The sequence below is a fragment of the Pelodiscus sinensis genome, chromosome 6 (assembly GCF_052426305.1).
Source record: "Pelodiscus sinensis isolate ZL-2025 chromosome 6, ASM5242630v1, whole genome shotgun sequence".
NCBI classification, from domain to species: Eukaryota; Metazoa; Chordata; order Testudines; family Trionychidae; genus Pelodiscus; species Pelodiscus sinensis.
Genome location: NC_143057.1, coordinates 119,560,321 through 119,582,186, shown reverse-complemented (window position 1 = coordinate 119,582,186; position 21,866 = coordinate 119,560,321). Strand labels below are relative to the sequence as shown.

Sequence of the window (21,866 nt, the reverse complement as noted above, 5' to 3'; positions counted from 1 at the left end):
CATATGAACTATTTCAGTTTCACCTAATCTTTGTGCTTAGGTTTTATGTTGAGCCCTCTTAACAAGAAATTAATTGTACCCAAATAAAATAACCAGGGATGATTATTCAAGTGCGGATATATTTAAAAATCTGTTAGGAAAGATTTAGCTGCAAAGTATGCAATTTTCCTTAAAAGTACTGGCCTAGTGTATCAACAAGTGAGACTCACTATTACTTACTAGGACCAAGATACAGTTCACCATCTTAAACTGATCCTCTCACATCTCATAAATTAAATAGCATTAATCCTAGCTGTTACTTGGGTGGGACACTTAAAGAACACCCACAGTAGATTCCACTTAATAGCAATACTGATATTGCTAGCTGTTGGTTAACTGCAGCATATTGCTGGGAACCAGTCCTTTCCTTGTCAGGGTTGGAGTTTGAGTGCAGGGAGTTCAGTGGGGCATGATCTAGGTTCAGAGAGGCTCCAGATGCAGGGGCTGAGGTCCATTGGGGTGGGGTTTGGGTATGGGAGGGCTAGAGAGGTTCTGAATGTACCAGGTTACGCTTAGTGGGGTATCTGTGTACGAGAGGTCCAGATTCACAGGGGTTGAATGTGGGAGCAGCTCCTTATACAAAGACTCCTCCATCCCCAGCTGAGGAGCAATGGGAGCAGGAATCAGGGAAGGATACCCAGCTTCCTGCATCTGGGGGATGGTCTGATACCATCCTAGCCTCTCCTTGTAGGGAAAGAGGAAGTCTTGTTTTCTTCTGCCTCTAGCCCAGCTGGAACTAGCAGCTAAATCTGGCTCAGGGTAGGAATTACTGACTGAGGTGTCCCCAGCCCTACAGTAATTTACCTCTCTGCTGGCTGCTCTGGGTGCCTGAAACAATATACCTGCACTACTAGGGAATGGTGCATGGCTGCTCTTGCAGAATTCCTTTGGTTCCCTGTCAAGTCATTTTTCTGTGGGGAAGCAAAGAAATCTGTGGAGGACATGACTTCTGTGCACATAGGGTGGTGCAGAATTCTCCTGGGAATATAAAGCATAAAAATACTCTGAAGAGTACTTCTTTTAAAATGATATCTTAACACCTATATCAGATTCCTTCAGCTGACAAGTTGAAAACATATTATTTCTACCTTTTAGCCTTGCAAACTCATTCAGGGTCTTGTGTGTCAATCTGGGTTATTTCTTGTCCATCTTCACCAGTGATAAAATAACAAAGAATTGTGCAATTAGAACTTAGTTAACAAGTTGTTGGGTTCTGATGCAAACCCATTTAAAGTCTTCCATTGGATTCACTGAACTTGATGAACAAGCATAGAGTTCAGTTTATTCTTATTGTATTTGTATTTGCCTGCAGTAATACTTGGAAGTTAAAAAAGAAAACAAATTTTGTCAGTGAATAGATGTGACCCTGAATACACACAGGAAGTGGATCTGATGACCAAGAAGATGCCATTTGTAATTATGGTTTCTAATTGCAACCTCATTTTAAATATAATGCAGCCTACACTGTTAGATAAAATATACAATGTTGTAGAATAGAGAATTTAAATGGTCATGTTTAGCCTCTTTAGTATGAAAACAAATGAGCGATAAACCCTTAAAACTGGAGCTCATAGTGAAAATGCCATGTGATTCTTAACTATAGCATTGCTAATAATAGAAAATAAGAACAGAATAATCTTAAATATAGGTTACTATCCAAAATTTAAAAATTCTTCTACATATCTAATTTAAATGGCTCCTCAAAAAATAATGTATTGTTTAAATGACACTAATTTCCTATAAGAGAAATCCCCAAAAATGTTACTACCTTAGTTAGAAGTAAATTTGCGATCTAGGTTGTCCAGTGATTTCTATTCATAATATATGATAACCTGTGGATTTTGTAAACAATAATGACTTGCTGTTTACTAGGACACCCATATCCTGTAGCAAGTCATGAGGCTTATAAAGAAAACTGTAAGCATCCAAACACTCTTCCAAAATGAAAAAAGCCACTTTATTAAATTTATTAATGTATAATTTATTAATAAATACAAATTTAAATAGTTGTAAACTCTATTGGTTAACTACTCACTTTAAATAGCTTAATGTGATCTTCATCTAGTCTAGAAAATGTCTAAATAAATAATCCTTTATGTTTTAGGACAACTAACTGTCCCAGGTATATGCTGTTGACTTGTCCTCATACAAGATCCTCATGTTACTGACTTTTTTTTTTTTGAGGTGGCATTTTGAAGCATTTGAGCACCAAAGCATAGGTTACCTCTCCCTTTCTTTTTTGGTTAGATGCTAAAATAATCTAGCATGTGCTCCTCTGCTTAGATTGCTTCTCACCCTTCCAATGACAATCATTTTATCACTGCCCTGAGAAGGAAGAGCAAGCAGTTTCCCTTCTCACTGGACCCAGGAGATAGGGTTTCCTAGAAATAAAATGCTATTTTTCTGCTACTGTGGAGAATAAGGGTCTGGATTTGCTCATATTTGAATCAGCGGAAGTTTTGCCATTGATATCAATTTCAGCAGGATGGGTCATTGAAAACATTATCCTTATGGTGTGTGTTTTCCGGCCATCGGAATCTGTTTGACTCCTCCTTTCCCCCATATACTAGCATGATGTTATGATGTACTACAAACAAGATGAGGTTTTTTGTGATATTTTATTTCTTCAGTGTAAAGTTTTATAAATAAAAGCTAACAGGGTTAAAATTTGGGAGTTGCTACTTGAAACAGTACAATTTTACTATCTCTCTCTGGTATCACCTGGACAGTTGTGTGTGCGTTTACCTATCCCTTGTCTTGGGTGTTAGTGTCAAATGATTTAAGTAAAATGTGTAGTTATTCAGGTTTATCCATTAAAATAAATGGTATTTTTGTATTTCAGTTTAACAGAGGTATGCATGCTATCATTAAATATTGTATGATGATTTGATTTTTGAATCAACAATGAAAGTATATAAAGTTTCTGATACAGAGGCGGCAGCATAAGGCAGCAGGCAGTTCCCCATGTGTACTGGCTCCCGCTTGTATCCCCACACTGCTGCCTTTATATCAGAGGCAGCAGCATGGGGCTTGCCGAGAGCCAGACTGGGAGCTGCATGTAGCTGTTTGGGTAACCAGTAAGCTTTGGCTTATCGGTTACCCGCTGAAACAGCTAAGCTCTTACCTCCCTAGTGGGAATTAGACTAAATTTGGTTTCCAAAAGTTATGAGCACATTGAGACAGCAGAGTTACTAGAAAAATCTAGAATAAAATATTTTTAAAGCCAAGAAATTGAAATAACTCAGTGCCAAGTGGGTTTTTACTTTGAAGTTAATGCTTCTGGTAATTTGGATGCTGCAGATTGGGCTCCCAACATTGTGTACATCTGGCCATAGTTAGAAAAGTTTATACTGTTTTCCTGAGCATGCCTTAATAAACACTATTATGTTCTTACTTAATCTTGTCTTATCAAATGGCCTCAATGTCTTTAAAGCTGGCTTCAGTCGTGCTGGGGGATCTGGAGGAGCGACCAGGGAAATTCCAGGATTGCTTGACAGGGGCACCGTGTGGGATAGGAACTGCATAGGCAATGTCCTGGAAGAGGCCATGAACTGCTTTGCTGAGATGCAGAGGCAGACAGAGGAGAAATTTCGCATGTGGATAGAAAAGCTAACCCGTCTTGACACGGATGAAGAAACCAAGCAACAACTGGAGCCCAGGGAACCTAAAATACAACTAGTTGGCCAAAGAATTCCCCCTACAACACAATCTGGGGCATACATGCAGATGTCTGATAGCCAAGTACTTCCACAGCAGTCCTTTAATTCTTATGTGAGCTATCAAAATGTTGACACTACGTTAGAGTTTCCAGCGACTTTTAATAACAATTTTCCAGCTGTGTTTCCAGAGAATGGGAATGTTGAAGAGCATGATTTGAATCAATCAAAAACTTAGTCTTTAAAATCTTATTACCTTGGATTGTGCTAAGAATGAAATTTGTTTTTCTCCCCACAAGTGTTTTTTCTTGTGATGGTTTTTACCATTAATGCCATAATTTTTTTATTTAAAGAAAACTTAACATGATTTTATAAAAACAAACACACACATGCAAAACTCAAAACAAAAATCTGTCACCAAAGTTTGGCAAGATGTAAATTAGAATCCTTGTTACATACCCTTGGAATGGTACAGCTATGTTTGTTAGAAGCAATCTGTATTCATCTATATGTTCCTCTTGCATGCCAAAAAGTTTTATATATAGAAATACAAGTTTAAATTTAAAGACTTAAGGAATCCTAGTGAACCAGACTACATAATAATTAAGACATACTTAAAAATCCATTCATAACTAAATTCTGCCACTTAAACTTGTCTACATATTCCTTCTTCCTTTTTTTTTTTTTTTTTTTTACAGAAGTCACAAACAGGCCTACCTTAAAAATTAGGTGTACATACTGAGTTAATTTTCTCACAAGAACTTTTATTAATGTCATTACCATGTTGCATACAATATTCCTATTTAGAGTAAACACCAGTTTTGTGTATGCGTCTGTATATATAATTATCTATTCACATGCACTTTTGTGCTTGTGCAACATATGCACAGAAAACATGGGTAGGTAGGGGTGTGTGTTTTGTATATATATGGTCAAACTATATCTTTCATGCTGAAATATAAAGAACAGCTTTAGTCCTGAGATAAGCAGACTTTATAGCAGGAGTGAGGAACCTTTTTTGGGTCAGGGGCCACTGACCCACAGAAAAATCTGTCGGCGGCCACAAGTGAGAAGTAAAAAAAAAAAATCACCTCACTGACGTGGCCCCCAAGTAAATAGCAGAAAGACAGTCCCTCACATACCAGAGCCTAGTGGGGGCCAGGACTAGTACATTTTGTGGGAGAAAATGCCTCCAGGCAGTGATTTATTGTGCCAACCAGCTGTGGGTTGGATCTGGCTCTGGCTTGCCTGACTCAGGTGCTCAAGTCTTGGGGTTCCTCCTTCCGCAGTGGGGAGTCAGCGCTGGTGCTCCCGGTCGACAAGGGGAGTTTCAGGGAGGAGGTGGAATGGATCACCAGCACAGGCTCCCTAATGTTGTCTGATGCTCCCTAATGTTGTCCAGCCTCTGGGCCTTAGGTTCCCCACCTTTGCTTTATAGTATATTTCAGTCTTGGCCCAAGAATTAACGAGGAAAAAAAAAAAAAGTCTGACATTGAGATTGGTAAACACTGGTGGATTTAATGCACTGTTTGCTGGTGGGTCATAAAGCAAGAACCACCTCTCTGCCGTTGAAATGATTACCTGTGATTGGGAATGTCATAGCATTAGTTTTGTTTATATAATATAGTAACTGTCTACTGTGTGGTTTGGTTTTGTTGATAGTTATTCTGAATAGTCAGGCTTGAAACTTTGATGTGTAAATTAGGATTAAGCTATACAGTATATAATAGAAATAACTAATCCTCACTACTATTGCCAGAATACATGTGGTTTTCTGTAGCCTTTACAGTTGGGCTTTCATAACACAATAATTTCCCCTTAGTTATCAAAAATATATATTTATATAGTTTATTATCCTTAGTTTTGGAGTGATATTTCTAATACGGAAAAAGTCAAAAATCTAATAGGAATTAAAAGATTCTACCTAGATGTCATTTAAGTAAAGACAATATAACAGGTCTTTGGGGGCTCTTAAAATTTCATTTATTAAATCATGGTGATTTTATAATTTTTTATTTAGCCACTTGGAATTTTCTTCCACTTAGAATTACCATTGTGTATCTATAGGCCTGATACAAAGCCCAGTCAAGACAGTGGGAGATTTATCAATTTACGTAGCCTTTGGATCAGGTCCTACATGAATACCTCTAATAATTCTTATCAGTTTTAAATATAAAAGTAACAATGTTGTGTTAATAGTTTTCCCGCCATTTTTCTATATCATTTTTAAAAAGTATGGTTCTATATGATTGTGTTTGTCTTTTTAACAATGAGTTTTGAGAACTGTTTTTTCAGAGGGACTGTTTGAAAGGTTACGCCGCAGATAATTTTTAAATAACTAAGAGTAAATTTCTTTGCAAGATTTCCTTCATGTATAATTTTGATAGACATATTGATACTAACTTGATAGAAATCTCCCTAATTTGAAATTGTGTACATTTTTAGCTCAAGTTGTTAGAAGCTATACATTTATAACACTGAGTTACTGTGTGTGGTTGAAATGTAACAAACTTTGTCCTCCTCTGTTTAAGATCGTTCAGGGAAAAAAATTTCTTGTATTCCTAGATTTAATATATAATATATACTTTTAGAATTAAAATATGAGCATCATAATTAAAGCATGACAACTCTACAGTTTTTCCCATGCATGCAAAAGCTGCTTACAGCAGTGACTGGTTTCTTTTATGTATAATAGGGTCACTTACTCAGTATGTCAAGCATGCTATGAAACATTACTTAAAAAAAAAAAAAGGAGCAATTAAGCATTTGAAAGCAAATTGCCTTAAGAGTTCAGCAGAATTTGGTTTTATTGTGTAGTATAAAGTTTTATATATGGATTAGAAATCTCTAACTGTGTCATAACTAGAGCCCTGCACAAATATAAAATGTGTATCCTCAAAAATGAGCTGTAGATATCTGCATCCCTATCCGCAAATTTCCAGAGTTCTAGGTACAAAATTTATATCCACGTTTGTATCTGCAAAAATGAACTGTGCATATCTGCATCTGTGGATGTGAATGCGGCTATAGATACTCTCAGATATATTGCGGATAATTTGCAGGACTCTAATAGTAATTTTGCAGTGGTTGTAGTCAATGAAGTTTCTCTAACTTCTGTGCCTTGGGCAGATCATAGGAATCTTGGGGGAAAAAAATAAAACCAATCCTTAGCATTGAAGCTTGATGGGATTTTTTAAAAATTGAAACTGACCTTTGAAATTTAAGTTTTATTAAAAGCACTCTAACTTTGACTACCTGCAACAAGAAAAATACACTTTCTGCTTTTAAAAAACACCTTTTTGCTTCCAACTCATTACTTGATTTTACTTTGTAAATTGCTGTTAATGCTAAATCAGAAAACAGTGGTGGAACATGCATATGGGAATGATACTAAAATGGTGTCCTTCTCAGGATAAGCTAGTTCAATGGCATCTAGTTAATTATTAGGAAAATGTTTCAGATTAGAGACATAGAATGTATTGGTATTTCCAGATGTCCATTATACAATATTGAAAATACCTGGAATGTGGCTTTAGTTTGGTCAGTTGCTCTATCTGTCTCCTAAAGATATTGAGACAGATAGTTAGCTGGCATAAATCAGTATCACTCCTTTGAAGAAAAATCCAATGTCATTTTATACAAGCTGAAGACCTGGCCCATTAGCGTTTGTTCTGGTTTCAAGGATTATAGTCCTCCTGGGGAAAATAATTTTCTCTACTTGCATTGTTTTGGTATTAATATCATATTTGGGATAAAGAATGCTCTGTTTTTATGCTACTGGAAAATATGCAATCATTCTGGTTGTACAATTAAAAGTGTTTATCATGCTGCTCTATATTCTGAATTAAGATGTGATGTGCTACAGGAAAACTGACCTTTTTATGTCGACGTTAGTATTGAGTCTATTTGAATTGTGTATGACAGCACTTGCCAAATTTTAACTGAATAGTTTCATAATACAGTTTGAAAGTATTTCTGAAACTATTTTTGTTTTATGGTGGCATATTTATACAGCTACAATTCAGAGTATCACGGTTTCTGCTGTATGCTCCTGTTTTTAAAGATTTTGACTTGAAATTACCGTATATTCCGGCGTACAAGACGACTTTTGATGTTAAAAAACATCCCCCAAAAATCGGGGGTCGTCTTGTACGCCGGATAGCTTCCCCCGAGGCTTTACAAAGCTGCTGCGGCGTTGCTCCCGGTGCCTCTGGTCTGCTGGGGACCGTCTCCAGCAGACCAGGGACACCGGGAGCAAAGGAGGCGGAGGGGCGCTGGGGTATAAGACGAAACCCTATCTTTTAACTAAAAAATTAGGGGGTCGTCTTATACGCCGGAAAATACGGTAATATTTTCAGGGAATTAAAATTTGCCCTGAGCTGAAATTTTAGTATACAAAGTCGGACAACCCTCCCTTGACTTCCTGCTAATAAGAGTGTGGCCTTTTTTATTTTAAGAGTATGATCCTTGCTTTAAAAAATTAAATGTGTTTAATAAATACATTTGTGGGAGAGTCCAATAGAAATTCTACACATGCTGGGGGGAGCAGCATGTTGGAGTCCAGATTACCTTTGATTGCCTGTGGTTTTTGCATCAGAATTGAGTGATGAAACATTCTATTTTTTTAAGAAAATATTACTTGCAGTCTTATAGACGCCTGTGAAGAAATAAATGTTAGAACAGATTGCTAGCTGGTGTAAACTGGCATAGCTCCACTGAAGTCTTTGTTTATTCAAAACCAGATGAGGAACTGATCATTAAATTTTATATGCTTATCTAAAATCCTGAATTGAAAATCTAAAGGGTAGCCATGTTAGCCCCTAAGGTGCCACAGGACTACTAATTGTTTTTAAAGTTACAGACTAACATGGCTAACAAATTTGTTGCCCTCTAAGGTGCCACAGGACTACTTGTTGGTTTAGGATTAAAAGGTCATCTAAAAACTGCAGATATTTGTATATGTGAATGAGAAAGTACATGCAAAACTGGAAATTCAGGAACTAGGAATTGGTGGTTCTGTGTGCTTGAAATACATTTATTTCAATTATGACTTTTGTAATAAAGTGCAAATGAAACTTAAATCTTTTTACACAGTCTTAATTTAAATGCCACTATGGGTGTGTATCAAGCTGATAAATCAGGAAGTTCAAAAGTCAGATACTGGAATTGGTCTATATATAGAACTTAGAAATCTGATGGGATATTTGGAGTTCAGTGTTGCAGGCTCAGGTTTTCCTGTAGTCCTTATGGAGGCTTAGAGCCACTTCTCTCCCACAGAGAGGCGCAAATCAAGAGGGATATGTTGGGTGTAATTATGCATTTTCTTTCCTGTTGTTTACGAGTTTGTTTCACAAGACTCTTATTTAAATAGTTTAGGTTTCACTTAGCATACAAATGATAGTTGACACTGGTTTCGTGTTTTCTAAATTATACATTCATATTATAGACCTATTTTAAAAGATTTATAACTTTAATTTTTTTAAATAATACACAGAACAAAGTATAGTAAACTGTAACATAATGTTACCCTGAGTTCCGGAGATATAAAACATAATAGTTGTCTCTAGGACTAAAGAAAGTGTTTTTTAAGAAAGTTAGCCTAGTGTTGCTCAGTCTTTAGAATTTAGCTCTATACATTTTACTTTGGGCTGAAATGTCATAGATGGGCTTTGCGTGACAATTTTTTAAGTCTTTAATTTAAAAGTTAATTTTAATACACTGATAAATAGCACTAAAGTTATTAGATCCTATTCTTCTCTCTTCAGAAATCAGATAATATTTTGGAGTCTCATTTGAAAAACGGTTAATTTGGCTAAGACACTAAAATCTGACCTGTGACAATGGTTGCTGTAAAAACTATATTTAAACGCAAAACTATGCATGCATCCTTTGACTTCAATATTGCAGAACTGATCTCACCTAACAAACTCTTAGCCTCATGTTGAGTCCCATTTAAATCAAGAGGTCTTTCAGTGGGTGAAGGATCTACCCTCTTTGTTCTGCTTGTAGACAGCAAGAGCTCCAAAGGAGCCATTTTGATATACTGATCATAGGTATATTTAAAAAAATAGTTGACATACCCAATGATTCTACTGAGGTCTTGTGATATCATGTTATACATTGAATTCTGATACTTTTGGGTTGTTCAGTTGAAGTATATATGTCCAAGACCTGAATCTGCCTCTTTGTTCATAAAGTTCATAAGAATGGCCATACTGGGTCAGACCAAAGGTCCATCGTCTAGCCCAATATCCTGTCTTCGAGCAGTGGTCAATGCCAGGTACTCCAGAGGGAATGAACAGAACAGGTGGTAATCAAATTGTGTCCATCCTTTGTAATCCATTCCCAGTAAGTACCAGTAAACATTCCTTGGTGTACATTTATGCAAGCTGAGAGAGACAAATAATTTGAGGTATCACACCTGGCCAGAAACCCTCTGAGTTTTGTGGGTTTTACAATCACATTTAGCTATTTATTTTAACAAAAAAATTGTCTTGCCTGTTGCTTTGTGACCTCACAAACAGGGAGAAATGATTGGATATTGGGACTATACAAGTGAAGGCACGAAACAAACTACACCAAAAGTGCTATCAGTTTCATGAAGTAAAGTAACAGGGCTGATCTAAACTAGAAAATTAGGTTGATCCAGCTGCATCACTGCTAATTCACATCTCTGGGATTTAAGCTTATCTAAGACTGCATTAGGTTGATGGAAGGATCAGTTCCTCCTAGCTACACTGACAGGAGACCTTTTTCTGTTGCTGTAGCATTTTAAGTGTAGACAAGCCCTGAGAAAATGGAGGAAAAATATTTTGCTTAATACCTTTCACTTATACTGATCCTCAATGTGACTTGTAAAAATGATAGGTAAAAACTGATTAATCAGAAATATTGTTTTTGTTTTTAATATCTATGAAAGAAGTATTTTCAGTACTTTTCAGAGCTGCTGGAAGTTAAGGATGGATTATCAATCAAAACCTAAAATTTTCTGTCATTTGTGGCAATTTTACAACCTTAAAATTATTTAAATAGCTATACTGTAATATAATTTGTCTTTTCCTGTATCGCATACTGTATGTTTCTATTGGCCATTTTAACACATAAGGGTGAAATCCAGGTTTCCTGGAAGTCAGTGGCAAAACTCCTATGGAACCCTTATTTTTAATTATGACAGAGGCAGTCCTACAGGTCTTACTCAAGGAGAAGTCCCATTTACCTTAATGGGGCTTTTGCATGAATAAAGTCTGCAGGTCAGGCCCAGTAAATGGCTGCTCAATAGATATTGAACATAACAAAGGTTTGCAGTATGACATAACAGTTACAAGAAATAATTAGAAGGAGAGTGTTGTGGGATCTGTATTGTATAAGCTAAATATTCAGGCTGATTGATGAAGGTGGACAGTACCCTGCAAAAAGTGAAATCACAAACCCACTTTGTTTTTTTTGTTTGATTGTTTTTTAAATTCTATTAATTCCATGCAGTATTAGCTCAGGAAAATGAGGGCACATGGAAAATAATGTCTTTAGCTGAAAGGGACATTAGTTTACAGATTAGTCAAGAGTGTCTGAACATTGGTTTCATAATGTTTAACCCACGATGCAATAACAATAGAAATAGAACACACCATAAGATAAACATGCACTGTAAAACAATATGCACCACTTCCTGGAATCTTCAGGACATAGCCATGTTCCATGTGCCTTTATTCAGAGCACAACTAAGTGACTTTATCTCTTGTGTATTACCTCTCCCCCCTTCAAAAAATAAGCCCCACCAAGATATTTTCCATCTAACCGTCAAATTGCTTGAAATTATGAATGTGGATCAACAAAGCTTTGACATCTGGGCATGGTATCTTTAAAATTAGGTCGAATCCAATCTCAACAGATACTCATCTACTTTTCTTCTGATTTTATTGCCATGGTGTAAATTAAATAAAGGAAAAATATGAAAAACAACTAATTTCAGTAGTAACTTTTTGTTGACTTTATGATTTGAGAGAATGTAGTTTCACTGTTTTTATTGTATTCAGTGTATTTTTTGCCTAACCCTGTACATTTCAAAATGTAACTACTGTAACCTAGAATGAATAAATATAAATAGTAATAAAATGCTTCTTGTTACTAAATCATAGACAATGGGAAAAATATTTTTTCTTCTCATTTTAGAGGTCAGCTGATCTGGTTCAGTGCTAGTTGAACCCACATATATGTGTGATTGGACTGTTGCCCTGACTCATGTCTTAAAAAATATCAAGCTTGAATTACTTTTTTTTTGGTTTAAAAATAATCTATCCAGTCCAAACATTGTAAAAAATAGCCTTCTATGAAATCAGAGGCATTGGTGTATATTGCCTAAAGTTAATTTTGCAAGTATTGTAGTGCCATATTCTTAAGCATTACATACGTTATATGTTTTTTGGCCTGTGTTTTACAGGAGGTCAGACTAGATGATTTAATTACCTTTTGGTTCTAAAATCTAGAAATCTATAGAATTCCACTTTTTTAAAATCTGATGCAACTCTGAAGTAACTTCATTAATGTAAATAGAGTTACCTTGGATTTAAATCAATAAGAGAAGAATCCTACTTTTTTTTGTTTTTCTTTTAAATTTAATATTCTCACATGATAGATACAAACAGTTAAATTTTTCTGTTGTGGAGTAATGTATTTGAAATACTACAAAGTATTATGGATACCCATAAATAAGATCAAGAAATATTGTCATGTTGGAAGAATAGAGGAAGCCTTACTTTAATTGATTCGGCATTGAGAGATCCTCTCCCATTTCTTTGTCACACTTTTTAATATGTTTCAGGAAAACATTCAGAAGCTAATTTTTCTAGCCATTAGTAATTTACTGTTTAGAAATGTGCCAGCATCCTGACTGGAGTGCTAGACGTGGACTCAGGAAACAGATTCCTAGTGTGGCTTCTGGTTGACCCTTGGCTGTGACTCAGTTCTCCAGTTTGCAAGATGGAGATAATGATGCTGACATCCTTTGTAAAGATCTGAGGAAAAGCACTATATGAGAGAGTGTTTATAATACTTGCTCTGTATATGAAAATGTAGTGGCTAAGCTATTCCTATAGCATTACAGTAGGGATGTCAACATGTAGTATGTACGATTAACCGATAAACCTAAGCTTATTGGTTAATCTTGTCGACTAAACGCATTCCCTGGTGGGGAGCTGGATTTAAACAGGCTCCCTAAGAGCACCAGATTCCCCCCCCCCCTCTGCCCCCCAACAGGCCTCTGCCTCGGATAGAGAGGCAGCAGTGCAGAGAGTGAGGGGAGCTGGCTGGAGCCAATACATGTACCTGCTCCACAGACCTTTTTTCTCTCCTCTCTCTCCCCTCTTCTCCCCCCCCCCCCACTTGGCTGCCTCTTATAGCAGGGAAGGGGGGCAAGAAGGAGCTGGTTTAAAAGCCAGTTTCCCCCAGATCCAGCCTCCCCAGTGCCGCCTCAGGGTTAGCAGCGTGGTGGGGAGGCTGCCACAAAGCAGCCTCCATCCACAGCAAGGACAGAGGCTGCTCCGATAGAGCATCTTCCACCTGTGGTGGGTCTGGGCTCACCACAGACAGGCTGCTTCACGGAAGCAGCCCCTGTGCTTGAGAGAAGGGGGAACGGGGTGTCTGAGCTCTCCATGGACAGAGGCTGCTCTGTATCAGAGGCAGCAGTGTAGGGCGGCAGGTAGCCAGTCCACGAGGGGAGCTGGTTTAAACTGGCTCCCCTCGCAGACCAGCTCCTCCTGCTACCCTGTGCTGCTGCCTCTGATACAGAGGCAGCAGCACGGGGTGGCAGGGGGCTCCCCAGGAGTGGGGCGAGGAGCACACTAGCTGCTATCCCCGCCCCCGGGGATTATTGAATATTGACCCGCTAAAATTTCATATGCATCTAATGAAGTGGGTCTTTTCCCACGAAAGCTTATGCTCCAATACATCTGTTAGTCTATAAGATGCCACAGGATTCCTTGTCGCTTTTGCAGAACCAGACTAACATGGCTACCCCTCTGATACTAAAATGTCATGTGGTTATTCAATTACCCAATAGCTAACATTCTTACATTACAGCATTGTTTGCTTCCTGTCTTAAAGTCCTGCAGTATTATAGTCTGTCAGTAAACAGCTGTTGGGTTTCATCATAAAGAGGCTGAATTTTATATACAGCATTTCACCCCCGCTGAAATTTTAATTCTGCTATCCTTGCTCATGGTCTGTACCATTTCAGCAGGGCAAGGGTGGCTGAATATGGCCCACACTGTTTTGGGATCCAGCAAAGAGAGGCACTGTTAAGAGGTTAGTAAACATGAGTGAGAGAGTGAACTAATTGCATGTCAATTTTTTATATTTTTAAATTGCAAATTGAGGTGCAAATCTCTCTACTTATTGAAATTCCATTGACGCTAGTGGAAACAATTCTGTTTTACATCGGTGGAGGCGAGAACAGAATCAGACCCTTTATGCCAGTGGTGTCCTCTGCCTGTGAAAGGGGGAAGAAATGGTCTTTTTTTCCCCAGAATTAATGTTAAATATTAACATTTGTATTTGCTGATACATTATCTTTCAGACTTGTCCTTTCCCAAGTGCTTATTGCATCAATCAAAAATTTAAGCTTTCTACCAATGTAGCTTTAAAGCATTGCACCTAAATTGAGTCTCGGTAGATCTGATTTTTAAAAAAGAGGAGAAAAGAGTTTAGCTTTTGTTAGCTGGCTAAAAATCTTCCTGTTTCTCTCATGTGGAATATCATTTATGATATTGACAGTGTGCAGCCTAATTGTTGTGAGAAACTTAGAAAACAGCATTGAATTCTTTTCCTTCATCCTTTTCATAAGGATGTTTACTGAATAAAAACTGTTTTAATTACAAAGTTCTTTCTTATTTCCTACCTAGGATCAATGGTACTGATTTTTGGTGCTATATGTTAATTTTGTATTGCAATACTGTGTAAACTGGCCCTAAATCTGGTGTAACTGACCTGTAGAGGGGGTAATCCATCAGTAGTATGGAGGCAGCATAGGAGTTCTGGGGAAAAGTCAGGCTGAAGGAAAAGGGACCTGGCCAGGACATCTCATACTATGCCAGTTTTTGGTTGCAACTGAGTCCCTTCTCATGCCCTAACCTAGTGCAAGGGCTTCAAAAGCACCTTCAATTTCTATTCTGGGTGAACTTTGTGCTTGTCCAGAGAACCAACACACAGCCAATGCAGTAAGGCCCACGTTCTCAAAGGTACTTATGGTCCAGCTTCAACTGAAATGAGTATTTGCAGTGGTGGTGTAGTTATGCTAGTCCCAGGATATTAGACACACAGTGTGAATTGGGTAATATCTTTTATTGGACCCTTTCTGTTGGTGAAAGAGAGAAGATTTCAAGCAACACAGAGCTCTACTTTGGCTGTGAAATTCAATGGGAGTTAAATGTTTAAATACATCCTAAAAGATCTGGGCCTCAGGCCTCAAAATAAAGTGTACGGGGGATTTAAATAGTGCATACCTCTTTTGTCCCTTTTGCAGGGGTGCACTAAGGTCGCCCTTTGTGCGTATCAGTTGTACCTCCGGGTTTAGCCTATAACTTTCTCTCTATCCAGATTGTGATGACAGAAAGATGCCCGATTAACAGCCTAATGTAGGGTCCTTTTATCCATTTAGAAGAAGTCCAGTGCTCGCAGTAGCAGTGTTAGCTTCCCTGTGCTGCCCTGTTACTTGCCATGTATGGGGGCATGGAATTCATCAGGGTTTCCATCAAGAATTCCATTTGCAATGGTGGCTTTGGTCTTGTTTTTGTAAGTCTCCTAGAAAATTAGGCTGAAAACACTAGCTCACTTAACATAAGCCACTGACAGCTATCGGATTGTAGTGACTTTCAATTTCTACTAGTATGACCTGGATTTAAAACAGCTACCTAGAGGAGAAAAGCTACATATTGCTGTGAAAACCTTCTAAGTCTATTTCTTCTAGAGTTGTTTTTAAGGAGAAAGTCTTGAGTTGTTTGTTTTTAACGGGGCATCACAGCTTTTCAGTAAGGAATATATTCTAGCTTCACACATGCTGACAGTCTCCAGGTTTTGCTCTTGTCTTGCAACCATTAAGTTTGCATAATCAGTCAGTCACTGATATTCAGAGAACCATTTGTTTCCAAATCTGATTTTGAAAGGCAAGGCTAAGAAAAGCAAAAATCTCCTCTTTGTGGATGGCATGTAAACAGTTAGTTTGTGTTTGTGAATTTTTAAGATCCTTTAATGATGGCTGTCAAATTGACAAAATTACTGTACAGTAATGTAAACTATATTGAAGATATTTTTGTCTGTCTGATGTATACTAAATTTAAGCTAAGTTATAAGGAATGCTGTTTGGAAGTGTGGAAGATACAAGAGTGGAGCTACAGATAACAAGTTTATGCTTGTATTTCCTACTGATGAAGACTTTCACACAAGTTATTTCTATGGGTAGGTGAAGAGAATATCACTCTGCATGTATATACATTTATTATACATTTTTGCATGATTATACATGTAGGAGTGGTACAATTTTGACTTGAGACTTTTGATGCCATTTGTCCAATTATAATTTGATGTGCCTACTTAATTTAAGTTTGGCTTCTGCTCTTAAAAACATTAGTAATAATCAAGAGAAACAAAAAATTGAAAGAATTATACACAGCTCCTTAAATTTTAGATAACATTCTTACTGAACACATGGTCAAATAGTCAATATTGTACTTGACCCTCGTATCTTCTGCACTCAAGCATTTATTTTTATAGATCACATAATATATTGATACCATATCACACTGAACTCTGATGAAAAGACTGTGAAAACATTCTTTTGCATAATTCCATTAATTTTGTAAATTTTGCATGAAATTTAGCTTAAAATGTGCAAAAAAACCACCCACCCAAAATCAGACAATTAAATCATAAAGTTGGTATTCTTGTACTTTGGATTTACCTTTTCAAAAGGAAACAGTTGTCTTTCCACTAGTCGTCAGGATTTTTTCCCAGTAATAATCATCAGCATTTCATGTTGTGACATGTTTGCTCTTTTATACATTGGCATTTAACTACCCATTTATTTTTATGTTGGGTCTGTTTTGAATTTGTAATGTAACAACATTGTTTTATGAAACTGTGATGTTGGGGGCTGTTCTGACTTGAAATGGTTTGTGAATTTTTTCATATCAGGTTGCAGAACTGATCTTCAGCACAGTTTAAGCAAGATTCCTTCATAATGTTGTGCTTCAGTGAAGTGGATTGCTAACTGCAGAATCAGAATTCTTTAAAATTGTTGTGTTGGATTATTTTCTGTAGGATTAAATAAAAACCAAACAAGCTCTAATGGAACCAGCCATCCAGCGAACCACGTTTTAATGTTTAATTTTATACACACACACACACTCACTCTCTGATTTTTCTTCGGTGTCAAACACTTTTCATGTTATACCCCTTAAGAAGCCAGAGTTTTCTGAAACACACGTGTCCTTTAGAGAACTGCTTTTTTCTTTATTTTAAAATTTAGAAGGTTCTATACTACTAAAAGATAGTAGTGGCCTTCTCTATATATCCATCTCTTGCTTGACATCAGCTTAATCTTGGCCCAGAATGTTAAAATGTTTTTACATGTGCCACTCATAGGTATGATTCCTTGGTGAAAATCTTGGCTCTGTTGAAGTCAATAGGAATTTCACAATTGATTTCAGTGGAGCGAGGATTTCATCCTTTAATGCCTTCCACCATATCTTGATTAGTTAATTAGTGTTATTAAAGGAGGCAGGCTTTTTTTGAGTGAAAATGGGGACTTTCATAATGATGTTTACTAGTTCTACCTCTGCTTCCAAATGACCCTTTTAATTGAATGTGATTTTGAGGATGAGTTGCTTTTGGTAGCCCCTCAAGCTAGATATTATTTCCATTCCTTAAGGAAAAAGTGGGCATTTGGCATATGGTGTCCAGCAGCGTTCCCGGTAAGCTGCACACTTGGCCAGCCACTCAGGAGAGATTCATATGTTGCTCAGATGATTAGCAGAGCGCCCATAGCCAGCAGCATGTATTTCTACTGGTGGTGTACATTAGGGATGCTAGAGTGTAACAATTAACCGATTAAGCTGATGCTTAACAGTCAATGTGTTGGTTACACTCAGCCGGCTCCTGGAGAGGTGGCTTTGCTGTGGCATGGCAGTGAAACCTCCTCACCAGGAGCTGTGTGAGCAAGGGCTCCTGGCTTCACTTCTGGGGAGGAGACTTTGCTGTGGCAGCGAAGCCACCTCCCTGTGGGGAGCGGAGCTGCCAGGAGCTGGTGGCCCCACTCCTGAGGAGGCTTCACTGTGGTCTCTGCAGTGTAAAGTTCATTTAAGCTTTACGCTGTGGAGTCCGCAGTGTGTAACTGCTGAGTTCTAACGTCCCTAGTGCACATCTGCACATGCCTAGGTGCACATAATATTTATTCTGCACATGGATGGATAAATTAGTGGGAACATTAGTGTCTATCACTATGCAAGAAAACAAAGCAAAGCAAAAATACCCCTAAAACCTCTTGTGGGTTTTCAATAATAGGCTGCAAAATCCTGAAAATTTACCCCCTCTCCCGGTCCTCTTGGTGGCAGTAGGTTCATGTTGTGAAAACACTATGCTGAAAGCATACTTGTTGCTATGCTTTGCTTTTAACAGAAAACTCTGCCTGAAAGAGTATTATTCACTTGTATATTTTTTACATTTTTTGCATATGTATATTAAAAAAGCCACTGCAGTTTTGACAAACGCCAGTGTCCTTGGCAGGTGCATTTTATGTAAGGATCTTGCCTGGTGTTAAATGTATTGTAGTTGCATCAGTTACTCCTCTCCCCAAATTAAAAAACAACAACAAATCAGCTCCTAAAAAATGTAAATTGTCATTTGAATTAGGTACAATTCCATAAACATTTTCTCTTGTCGTATTTAATGTCCTGTCATTCAGAATATTTTCCTTAAACTGAACTTTCTAATGTTTTTAGTGTTATAAATGTAACATTGTTAAATATGGAAAATATGGATTAATGTAAAGGATGTTATTGTAATTAATAGATATGAGAGGCTCAAATGGCTGCTTATTCTGTATCTTTTCTATTTATGCAAAACTTAGTGCCTCTGGTGTCAGACTGACTTCATCCAATTGAAGTTTAATCAGTAACATACCTGCCTCTGACTGTTCCTTGAGGACCTATTTAGGAAGATGTGATGATCCTAGAGCTAGAGATTTATGTTTTAAAAGTCTTTCACAACATGCATTATCTTATATCCATTGCTTTTTCTTTCCTCCTCAGATGGACCTACAGTTGTAGCTCATTATGATATATCGGACACAAACTCTGACTCCGAAGTGGTAAATGTGGACAATCTATTGGCGGCTGCGGTTGTTCAAGAGCACAATAATTCTGTAGGAAATCAGGACACAGGAGCTACTTGGAGGACCGGAGGTCTACTAGAGGAACTGAATGCTGATACAGGTTTGTCTAAATTAACCTCCTTCTCTGATGCTGCAGCTTGTATGCCACTTGACACGGGTTATACAAAGTATACAATAACAGATATTAGATATCTATGATCATAAAAGAGGTTATACTTGGTCAGACCAAAGATCCATCTAGCCCAGTATCCTGTCTTCTGACAGTGGCCAATGCCAGCTGCCCCAGAGGGAATGAACAGAACAGATCATTATCAAGTGACCCATCCCTGGTCGTCCATTTCCAGCTTCTGACAGAGGGTAGGGACACCATTCCTTCCCATCCTGGCTAATAACCAGGGCTTGACAAACTATTGAATCTACTCGCCCGTGGTGAGTAGATTTCAGCCGGGTGCCCCGTTCACTGGCGGCTTGCGCATGCGCAATGTGGGGCTGGTGAATGGATTTCACTGCCGTTTGTCAAGCCCTACTAATAAACACTATTGAACCTAACCTCCATTAAATTATCTAATTCTTTTTTGAACCTTGTCAAAGTCTTGGACTTCACAACAACCTCCAGCAAGGAGTTCCAGAGGTTAACTGTGTGTTGTGTGAAGAAATACTTCCTTTTCTTTGTTTTGGAGATGCTAGCTATTAATTCCATTTGCTGAGCCCTAGTTACTTTTGTTATGGGAAGGAGTCAAAACTTTTTTAAATTCAGTTTCTCCGCACCAATCTTGATTTTATAGACCTCTCTCATATTTTCCCTTAGTCATCTATTTTTTTTAAGCTGAAAAGTCCTATTCTTACTAATCTCTCCACATACAGCAGCCATTCCATATCCTCAAGACTTTTTGTTGCTTTTTTCTGAACTCTTTTCAGTGCTAAGATATCTTTTTGAGATGAGATGACCATATCTGCATGCAGTATTCAAGATTTGAGCATATCATGGATTTATATAGAGACAATAAGATATTCTCTCTTATTCTCTATCCCTTTCTTAATAATTCCTAACATTCTTTTTGCTTTTTTGACTACTATTGCTGCACATTGAGTGGAGGTTTTGAGAGAACTATTCACAGTGACTCCAAGGTGTCTCTCTTGAGTGGTAACTGCTAATTTAGTCCCCATCATTTTATACATCTAGTTTGGTTTGGATTATGCTTTCCAATGTGTATTACTTTGCATTTATCAGCATTAAATTTCATCTGCCATTTTGTTGCTCAGTCACCTAGCTTTTAGTCTCATGTTGAAGAAGTGTGTGACCTGACAGTACTTGATTCTTGTTTAGGGACAAATTCTGCCATCCTGTCCCATGCTGAGTAGTCTCTTACTCTGAGACTCATTCCATTGAAATCAATGGACTCATCACAGCATAGGGGACTGGCCAGGCTTGGTCTGCACTAGAAAATTACATTGATGTAGATCACCTTGCGTTAACCTATTTGTGCACGGGTCTGTGCTCAAATTTGTTTCAGGATGACGTAAGTGCCCTATTACAGTTACTCAGTAATACCACCACCAGGAATCTGAAAGTTGTGCAGCCAATGCTTGTCATCCCATACCTACATTACAATGTGATCCAACCTGTCAGTGCTCGTTTCTAGGGCCCAGAAGGCAGTGCTCCACTTTTGCAGCTGCTCTGTGAATGCTACCAGTAATCTTGAATTGTTTTGTGCTATATCCCTCAGCAAACTGACCTTGAAGATGTCCTTTTTGTCCCCAGTTGTTGTGGTGTTTCCTGCAGGTCTTCAGATACAGGAGAATTATGCATCCTGTATTTTCAACATTCATGAGAATAGTGCAGAGCTGTGCTGTCTCTATGCTTTTGTCAGAAGTGGTAGAGATGGCAAAGTGGGGCAAGGTTTGTGGGATTTCAAAAAGTGTGAAAATTATGGCATATAGATGGCATTATGGGGTGGAGAAAGTTGCATGCTGGGAACTTGATCCCTGGATCCTAGATCCCTGAATCTGCCATGTTTGTCCCACCAACACATTGCAAAATTTTCCCAAAAGGCACTGCACTGGATGTTGGCACATGGCACAGTTGGATACTTACTTGTGGTGCACTGCACTTAACATCCACACAAACGCTCCTAAGGAGTATGACACAAGCTGCCAAGTGTGTGCAAATGTGAGCAATGTACAAACTTTTGGCAGTTGTACGCTGACATTATCATGCTTTGACCACAGTTTTTAGTGTGGAAATGGCCTACAGATGAAGACAGCAGGAAACTGAATCAGGCCTGTAAGTACTATGTTAGATACACTCCACACTATCTGTAACCATAAAGTTGAAATCCCAACAGGATTAAACTCAATCTTCCAAGGTAAATAAAATTAATCCCATGCCATTTACTATGTATTGGTCTTCTGGCGGAGACCTTTGAAAGCTAAGAACTTAATTGTGCAAGATGCTGAGCACCTTTGCCCCAATCTAGGCAAGCATTTAAGTATTTATGTAGTTCCTTTAAAACCAATAGACTAATCAAGTGAGTAAAGTTAACTATGAGCTGAAGTGCTTGACTGGATCAGAGCCAGTGCCCCACAGTTTTCAAAGTTCAAGCCCTCATTGATCAATCCTCAAAACACTTTTACTCGTTCCATTTTAAGACCTGGTCTACTCAGGATGTTATGCACTACAATTAGTCATAAGAGTTTATCTGTTTGGGACCCAACTTCCAGATCCTCCCTTTAAAAGGCATCAAGAGTTAGGCACCTAAATATCTTTGAGGATCTGGACCTTACATCCTGAG

At 37.9% G+C, this 21,866-nt stretch overlaps 1 protein-coding gene across 3 annotated transcripts in view; it reads left to right on the top strand.

The window, feature by feature from the left end:
• ARK2N (arkadia (RNF111) N-terminal like PKA signaling regulator 2N) overlaps positions 1-21,866 on the top strand; it is a 64,839-nt gene that overhangs the window by 27,914 nt on the left and 15,059 nt on the right. For 2 of the 3 annotated variants that reach the window (XM_075932729.2, XM_089779461.1), the window contains one exon: positions 18,992-19,174. In XM_075932729.2, coding sequence (XP_075788844.1) covers positions 18,992-19,174 — 183 coding nt within the window. Of the gene's footprint in view, positions 1-3,472; positions 16,509-18,991; positions 19,175-21,866 lie in introns of those variants that run through there. The other variant, XM_075932730.2, reaches the window with a different exon arrangement.